The sequence below is a fragment of the Hakea prostrata genome, chromosome 9 (genome assembly GCF_041222555.1).
Source record: "Hakea prostrata isolate BN-2017 chromosome 9, UWA_Hpros_2, whole genome shotgun sequence".
Classification (NCBI taxonomy): Eukaryota; Viridiplantae; Streptophyta; class Magnoliopsida; order Proteales; family Proteaceae; genus Hakea; species Hakea prostrata.
The window spans coordinates 44,259,281-44,268,949 of NC_142608.1; the positions used below are offsets into that span (position 1 = coordinate 44,259,281).

The following is a 9,669-nucleotide window of genomic DNA, read 5'->3' on the forward strand; positions in this document are numbered from 1 at the left end:
ATATCCTATATTGAAGTGGAACAGTGTTGGATGGATCCAATCGTGGAATATCTGAGAGATGATAATCAAGGTGCGATCCGCACGATTCATTATGCAGAACGGAAGGCTATACAAAAGATCTTATTCCAGACCCCTCTTAAGATGCTTGGGTCCCAAAGGATCGAAATTAGCTCTGGCCGAAGTACAAGAAGGAATTTGTGGTGCTCACATGGGCAGTCGGGCCCTGGCACACAAAATTTTGAGGCTCGGTCTATATTGGCCTAAGCTTCAGCAAGCTGCTATGGAATACGTTCGTCAGTGTAGCAATTGCCAAAACCATGCTACAATATCTAAACGCCAGGCTGAAACCTTGACTTCGATTCTAGACCCCATCCCTTTCGCGATGTGGGGAATCGATATCATAGGAAAATTCACCAAGGCCTCGGGCGAGAATATCTCATAGTAGCAATTAACTACTTCACCAAATGGGTCGAGGCTAGCGCCCTAGCAACCATCACTGAACGAAAGGTGGAGAAGTTCGTGCTCGAGTCTATCATATATCGGTTCGGGATGCCAAAAATAATCATGACCGATCATGGCACTATATTCGACAACCCACAGTTTGAATAGTTTTGCGGAACTTATTTCATCGAGCATCGTATGTCATCAGTGGCATACCCCCAGAGCAATGGCCAAGTAGAGGTTACAAACCGAACATTACTTGAGGGGATTAAGAAAAGACTCAAAGTTGATAAAGCCTTATGGGTCGAAGAATTGCACAACGTACTATGGGCCTATCGAACTACGGTTTGAACACCCATAGGAGAAACTCCTTTTAAACTGGCTTATGGATCTGAAGCGTTGGCACCTATTGAAGTAATGGTTGGAACACTACGGGAAAGAGAGTTCGAAGAAACAGCAAATGAACAAGGACTGCTAGATAGCCTTGACTTGTTAGATGAAGTTCGTGCAAAAGCAATAGCACGAACTCAACATTATCAACAAAGGATAGCGTCACATTATAATTCCCAAGTGAAGAGTCGTCGATACATAGCGGGAGACTTGGTATTAAGAAATACCTTAGCTTCAGATCCACGCCATCAGAGGAAATTGGACCCTTCATGGGAAGGCCCCTATATGGTTATTAAACCAGTCGGTTCGGGAGCTTATAAGCTAAAGAACGTGACGATGCAGAAAGAGCTGGATCGTTCATGGAATGCCAAGCACTTGAAGAAATATTATCCTTGAGGAGATTATCATTTTCATTCATGATGTAACAAAATTCAACTCAATCAATACAATTTCAGTTTTCAACATACTGTCTTTTGATTGGGGGCAACACACAACACTCAAGATCAGATCCAGCAACAAAATCAAAAGGCATCGGTTTAAAACCCGTGTGGGACCTTCTACAAGGCATCGGTTTAAAACCCGAGTGAGTTCCTTCTCAAATTTATTGAATTTCTACGGAAATCTCTAAGTAAAGGCATTGTTTTGAAACAACTAAGACCTACTGCAACATAGACTCAAGCGACTGACAAAGTTCAAAGATGAAGTTAATTCTTTATTCCTTTAAAATGACCAGAAGGGGCCAACCTTTACATCAAATATACATATGAGATAACGAGTGTTGAGGTACAATCTTCGTTCGGTCAAAAAGGAAAGTCATCGTCGGTGATCGTCAAGAACTCTAACACAAGATCAAAGCAGCTTTGTCAGAAGCAACACAGAGTCAAAAAGCAACACAAATTCAAGAAGAACAGAGTCAGGAAGACATATGTTATCATTTGTTTATCTCCCTCGGGGATTGCGAAGCATTCTATAAATACAAAATCCTCCGCAATTCCATACTCTTTATCCAGCTTTTTTCTGAAGAGGCTTGTCCTTTGATCAAACATGCATTTAAGGCAAGCTCTTCATAGCTGAATCCTTTAAGAGAAGACAAAGGAGGAGAGTCATCAAGATGATTCATTATATCCAGATCTGGAGGTGGAAGGTCCATCACATCCTTGGCCCAGGCAGGAAGAGGAAGTCCCAGCTTTGCAAACACTTCAGGATGACAATTGGCGCAGTGAGGAGTCGTGTTGAAATAAGGATTTCTCCTTATTGATTCCCATACCTTGTTCTCACCATCCCGATATGCCTACAAGTTATAAGCGTTCAGCATGTCAACAAAAGGCTTACCCTGCAAATATTTGAAGATGCAAGCCCTGCAAACATCATTCGGAAGGGACTCGATCAAAAGGGTAACAGCTTGCCTTTGGGGCGTTGATACAGCTCCAGACCCTTTCGCCCCTGCTGAAAGCTTTCCAACTTCCTGCTCCAGCTGCCGGATCTTCTCCCTGGCACCATCCAAATCAGAACGAAGACGCTCGTTCTCGGAATTCTTTTCTCGGGCAATCTCCCAAGCTTTGTTTCCAAGATGAGCAATCGCAACATCTTTGGCTCTGGATTCTTCCCGAAGCCTGGAAAGCTCATCACTCAGTCTACTGAGTCTAAAGGCTGCCTCTACTTGATTGTGGAAATTACCAGTAAGACTCCTGCAACAACTTAAGGGTTAGTCAAGAGCAAAAGAAAAATCTTCAGAACGAAAGGTAATAAAGAAAAACTTACATCACCAGGGATTTCATAAATTCCCTATCCGGGACTGTAGAGAAGGCTCTGCTCTCGGCTAGCATTTGAATAGCAGTGCACCATTCTAGTGCCTTGTCAAAATCGCCTGTCACCAAGTCAGATCTCTTCAACGACTAGGAAGGATGGAACACATCATCTGCCAACCGAGGGCGCTTTCTAGAAGCAGAATCCTCGGCCTCTTTGAAAACCTCCACGGTAGGAGGGTTGGAGGAGGATTGCAAACAAACACTAGAGTCAGGTTTGGAGGCGCGAACGGCGACTGCAGGGACCACCTCTTCCCTAGAAGTCTGAAGGGTCTTCATTATGGAAGAGGACTCTAGCATAGTGCCAGTAGGAGTTTCAGCAGTGCGAGCAGCGATGGAGGGAGCCACATCCTCCTTAGAAGACCGAATGGTCTCTCTAGGCAAAGGAAGCGTGGGAGAAGCATCAGCAGAAGCTGTGGGAACCTAATCTGAAGATTCACTAACAGCAATCTCCCCACGTTTAGAAGATTCACCAACGGCAATCACCTCAGAGGGAACAAACTTCGTCAGCACTGGAGCAGTCTTCTTGCAAGATTTCGCCCTAATATTATCCAAGTTAATTCTTGGAGGCACTACAAATGAAAAGCAAGCATCGTCAGTATGAGAAAGCCAACAAAATATAATAGAAAAGGGAAAACCCTAGATTTCTGTCGAACAGATGAAGCAACGAATACCCAACAGGGAACTTATGCAATGAGTAAACCCCAAGTATAAATACTGTGGAGATTACTCAGGGAGAAGGAAGAAGTTCGTGATAAAACTGAATAATAGAGGAGAAAACTTACTTGTTTAGGTTCTGATCGAAGATATTGTTGAAGGACAAGAGTACAAAGACAGCAAAGGAAGACAAAATACTACTTGGCAAATTTAACAGACAAGAATAACTTGCAGATAGCGAGGATAAAGATTGAAGCACCCTTGAGGAACTTAAATAGCCTTAAGGGGTGATGCGACGGTTGAAAGCCCAAGTTAACCAAGGGATAGGATGAAAGAGACGTTTCGAATTCCGAAAAATGCAAGATCAACGGTCAGGAGATAACGACGCTTCAAATTCGAAACTTGAAGGCTGACCTAGGTTTCCACGTGGAACAATGTGCACCTGTTACGAGGATACTGCCAAATACCAACCGTCACTCCAGTATTAAATAAGAGAGTATTTCCAATTCCTTGGGAAGAACAACTTGTACGCGAATACGAGGAAACGTTTGGGCTTCGTCATAAAAAAGGAGCGGTCGGGAAATAAAGTTGTCAAGTGTCATAAAAGGTTTGGAAGAATCAAATTAACGCTCCCGAACTCATCTCTCTAATGTCCCGAGCGTTGTCTTCAATTAAGGTACAAGATTATCTACATGATAACTTATCTCATTCTTAAATATCTCTTACGCGAGAGAATAGATAGTTCCCTGGGTACGATATGAGAAAGTATTATGGCAATCATTGGAAGAGTTCGAGGAAAAGGAGGCAAATTTCTATTTCATTATAGAAGTCCGTGGGGGCCAACCCTTACACACACAAAAAAAAGAGGAAAAAGAGATGGCTTCCTATGGTTCTTTCTCATTGTCGACCGAAGGATCTTTATCTGTGGCAGGCTTTGGAGGTTCTTCGGGAAGAGGCGGTGAATCAGCGAGATACTTCTCAATATCTGGATCTGCTGGAATGGGATCCTCTTCTTCCCAAACCCAATCGGGGAAAGGCAGTTCGAGCTTCTCGAAGATTTCCTTATGACACACACTATGAAAGGGAGTTGTGTCAAAGGAAGGGTTAGATTCAAGAATCTTTTTCCAAACATCATTCTGCCCCTGTCGATAAGCTTGAAGGTTGAATGAACCCATCAGGTCAGTGAAAGGAACGTTGTTCAGATACTTCCGAATGCAATCCCTCCGAAGATCTAGTGAAAGATGTTCAGGCTTGCTAGGAACTGTCATCTTCTTCAGGCGTTCGTTATCTATGACCTGAAGCTCGAGGCTCTCACCATACGCGGTAGCAAGATTCTTCTGCTTCTTGGCTTTGCGTTCGGTAGCAGCAGCGCGACTGATCGACAAGTCAAGTTCTTTCCTCAAAGAACTAATGGCCTTGTCATTTTCCTCCTTTGACTCTCCGGCTGCTTTCTTCAACCGGTCAACCTCAGAATTGGCCTTCGCCAAATTCTCTTCATAAGACTGCAGCAAGGAGCTGCTACAACCAACTCGGCTCAAGGCCTCCATATGTTGGTAGAAGCTCAACACGGCATTCCTAGGAAGGCTACAAAGCAAGTAGTGAAAAACTCAAGAAAAGTAATACCTCATGGAAAGACGAACCAGAGTGTCGTCTTACAGGGTTTCGAAGGCCTGCCGATCGGCAGGCATAAGGCCGAGAGAGCTCCACTCGGCAACCTTCTCGTAGTCCTGCATGAATCGGTCTGTCTCTGTCGATGACCACTGAGGGACGAAGATCTCCTCAGAATCCTTATTCTTTTTGGATTTCTTCGGGGCAAAAGCATCGACCGAGTCATGCTTCCTTTTGGTTCGAATGGGAGAGGGGGCCTCGACCTCTTCTACCATCAGTTTCTTCCCTCTCCCCGAAGCCTCAACCACTGGCTTCAGGTTTCTAATACTCTTATAAGAAGGGTCTGGAGGAGGCATAGAAGCCACCTGTTCTGCAGTCACAACGACCTTGGCAGCCTTCACCCGAAGGTTGTCTGGATTCATTCTTGGAGGCATTACAAAGAAAGACGAAAGTCAGAAAGTTGAAAAAGTTCACAGTACATTCAAGAAAACAAAACATGACAGTTAGAAAGCTCACATTGAGCCAGCCCCCAGTATTGAAGAATGGAGTTGTATTCCATCTTATATCCATGTATCTCTTGATTCCATGGAATTGACTTGATCTTCCTGACAACAGCTCTGTCTTCTTTGGATAGTTGAGGGACCCGGTTGCCCTCAAAGTATGAAGTGTACAGTTTCCAGGTGATTGGGAATTTAAGGTCTGATTGAGGCGCTCAGCAGAAAAAATACTGCTTGCACCACCCTTTGTGGTTGGAAGGGCAGGTTCCCCTGGCAAGAATGCTGCCCGACCAGTCAAGATCAACTTTGTTGCGCTTGGAAAGAACAACCCAGCCAGGAGGATGGGAAAGAGAAAGAACATGAAAATGTACAAAGAGAGGAAGAGAAGGTGTGATGCCAAGTTCAAAACATAAACCCAAGAAGCCGACAATTAGATGCCAGCTATTGGGAAGAAGCATTCCGGGACAAATGTCCCAATGATTTAGAACAGCAGAAAACAGAGTATTGAAGAAGGGAAAGCGAACTCCGCTTTCCAGAGTATCTATATAAAGGGAAAATTCACCAGGAAGGATCGAATCAACCCTCTCATCAGAAGTGGGGGCCCTAAGATGGTACGAGGAAGGAAAGTTGAAGCGTTGGATGGCTAGCGGAAGGTTCTCTTTGGTAAAGGAGGAAGCAACAGAACCAGGTCCATCAAAGGACTTGATAGGTTGTTTGGACTGCCCAGAGGATTCAGCAGTCACCTTCGTAGTCCTGGATGGTCCAGACTCAGGAAGGGCAGAAGAAGCCTCAGCATTTTCTTCTGCTTTTCTCTGTTGGCTAACTTCTGCGAAGTCACGCCAGAGAGCAGTTAGGGTTTTCTTGTCACTATCCAACTGCTCAGAGGGGACGGAGGCAAAGGCCTCATCACCGTATCGCCCTTACCCAGCGCTAAGTCCAGGAGGAATTTCAGAAGAAACCCTACCGCCCTCCATTACTAAAAAAGTATGATTGTGGTTTCTAGAAAGAAAAAGAAACCTGGAGACAAAAGTAAAGATCACAAAAGAGTCAGTAGACTTACTGAATCACTGAGGTAGAATGCTCGAGAGTGAGAAGATCGTTAGAGAGCGAAGAAGACGATGAGGTTTCAAAATTCCAGACAAAGAGAATGAAACCTACTAAGACAACGAACCGCTTTTAAGCACTTGCACAAGTGTTCGAGGATGTGTACGATCGAGATGGATACAACATCAACGATCGAGATTTGGAGACGGTTCAAAAGTTTGAACTCACGATAAAAAACAGGCATTCAGAAACCATCGTTTCGATTTCGTGAGCAACGATAGTTTCGGCTACAAAGGAAGCGTGGCATCACCCCCACAAAAAGTGAAAATACTCACAATGCTCAAGGAAAAAGCGATACAGCAGCATTAAATGTGATATGACATTCAATGGGTTGGGAATTATGCAAAACTATTGTTCGACAAAGTACCCAGTTCAAAACCAAGTTGTTGGGAAATGCCATGTCAGCATTTGCCACATCAGCCTCTATTGGTTTTGATGATAATAAGCATGAATTACTAATGGCTATATTGAGTTATGATGTTTTAGTTCAAGATGAGAACAAGTGGACCAACTCCAAGTCAAAGCCATATGCAAGTCAAAGCCAAGATCATGCCAAGATAGACATGAAGATGGACATGAAGTCTAAGTCAAGATGACCATGCCAAGATGGACATGAAGACCATTGCACAAAATCAAGTCGAAGATCAAGTCGAAGATCAAGACTTAGGTTGAATTAGGGCTTAGGACACTCTCACATACACATTCATGTAAATGCATCAATTATATGTAATTCATATTACTAGAGTGACCTAGGACATGTTAGTGAGGTGTACAATGCTTAGGGTTGACCAAAAAGTCCAAAAACCCAAGCCATGTCCCAGCCCCAACTTAAGCCAGCAAAATAGAGTTCAGACGGACAGCCGTCTGAGCAGACAGATGTCCGTCTGTCTTGATAACTCTGTTTCTCAAAAAACAACAGAAGGCCAGACGGAATTTCCGTTTGGCAGACGGATGTCCGTCTGAGCCAGTCCAGGCCAGACGGATGTCCGTTTGGGCAGACGGACGTCCGTCTGGCCCAGATTTGACTATAACGGCTAGTTTAAAGAGAATATCCTCCACAGCTATTTGCAATGAATACTTTTGAGACGGATGACCGTCTGACCAGACGGACGTCTGTCTGGGCTGAAAAACAGGACAAAAATGTGTCCGTTTTCTATCCATTGGGGATTGGGTTTTGGCACTCAAAGGTGCTCTATATAAACCCAATTCACCTCATTTGAGAGTAACAACACTCACACTTGATCACCCACTCCCCAAGTGATCCTAAAGCTCTCAGATTGCAAGAAAGCCTTGTGCTTTGCCTTTCATCTTCTCCCCAACCTTGAAGAACATACCAAGGTGTGAAAGTAAGCTTGTGGAAGTCAAGCTTGAGGTGATTGAAGGCTTTGGTGGTGCATGCATTTCATATCTTGAGCATACAACTCTTATTGCATCACACACACACAAGAGGTAAAGTGTCACACCTCTTGTTAAGGTAACATCCTTCTCTTGTAACTGTTTTCAATTCTAGTCTAGGTAGATTAGAATTGGTTTTGGGTACTCTTGCCCGTGAACAAAGATTGGTTGGGTGCTCTTGCCCGTGAACAAAGATTGAAGAGGGTGCTCTTGCCCTAAGATAAACAAAGATTGTAAAGGGTGCTCTTGCCCCGTAACAAAGATTGTAAAGGGTTTGATCTCTACCCATTGTATTGAAAGAGAATCACTAGTGGAATACTCTCTTAAGGCCATGAGAGGAGTGGACGTAGACTTGCAAAGTCGAACCACTATAAAATATTTGTCTTGTGGTTGATTGTATTGTTTAATTTCATTTGAATTTTCAATTTACTTTGTATTTCCGCACAAACCGAAAAATTGGGACAATCCACTAGTTGCAACCTAATCACCCTCCTCTAGGTTGCACCAACAATTGGTATCAGAGCGGGAGCTCAAATTAAGATTGAAATCAATCTTTATAAGAGTTAAAGATCATGGACTTTCCTTTTTATGAAGCTCCTTCAAGAACCGAAGGTCTTAACATCGCTAGACCTCCATACTTTGATGGAGAAGACTTTGCCTATTGGAAAAATAGGTTTGAGGACTTTGTGTGTGCACATGATATCGATGTGTGGGACGTCATAACATGTGGACCAAATGAGGTTCTCAAAACAGATGAACATGACCATAAGGTACCCAAACTTAGAACCGAGTGGACTTCGATTGACAAGGTCAAAATTCAATTAAACCACAAAGCAAAAATGTTTTTGCAATGTGCGTTAAGTGAAAAAGTCTACAATAGATGTGGCATTTGCAAAAGTGCCAAAGAAATTTTTGATAAGTTAGTAGTCACATATGAAGGGACTGATCATATCAAAAGGATGAACCTAGACATCTACATGCTTCAATATGAAGAGTTTAAAATGTTAGATTATGAAGATATTACTTCTTTATTTAGTAGATTTACTAACATTGTGAACAAGTTGTATAGCCTTGGAAAAGAATTGGCAAATGAGGACATAACTAGAAGAATTCTGAGAGCTCTTCCACCCTCATGGAGACCCAAAAGGACAGCAATTCAAGAAGCGGGGAATCTGTCCAAAATTACTATTGATGAGCTAATGGGATCTTTGCTAGCTCATGAAGCAGAGCTTGAAGAAGACAAGCAAGCAAGCGTGCAGCAGGATCGAAGGAAGAGGTCCATAGCTCTAAAGAGTGCCACCAAGGAAGAAGAAGATAGTGAGAGTGAAGAAGAAGACTTGGACAGCGAGCTCTACCAAATCGCCAAAGAGTTCAAGAGACTTCTCAAAAAGAAAAGAGGGAAGCATCTTCACAAAGGAGAATCCTCTAAGGAGCACAAAGGTAAAAATCTTTCTAAGGAAAGAAGTTGTGTTTCTAATGTCACTTGTTATAAATGTAAGAAACCAGGTCACATCAAGTCCGAGTGCCCGAATATGGCTAAAATGTCCTACGACACAAGTGAGGAGGAAGAAGAGGAGGAGTCCAAGGAAGAAAGAATCAACTTGGCTCTAATGGCAAAGTCCATGGAAGAACAAGAAGACCTTGAGGTAAATTATTCCCATAATCCTAATTCCATTAGCAATAATGATAACAGATTAATAGATGACATTGATAGGGACAACTCATTTGGAGTATTGTTCAAAATTATTAAGGACCCTGAAAAAGGATATTAA

At 43.1% G+C, this 9,669-nt stretch overlaps 1 protein-coding gene across 1 annotated transcript; it reads left to right on the forward strand.

Moving 5' to 3' along the window:
- The first annotated feature begins 8,469 nt into the window (after positions 1 to 8,469).
- LOC149005283 (uncharacterized) lies at positions 8,470 to 9,669 on the forward strand. The gene has a single exon (XM_089135834.1). It carries the CDS (start codon positions 8,470 to 8,472, stop codon positions 9,667 to 9,669), a length of 1,200 nt encoding a protein of 399 aa, XP_088991960.1.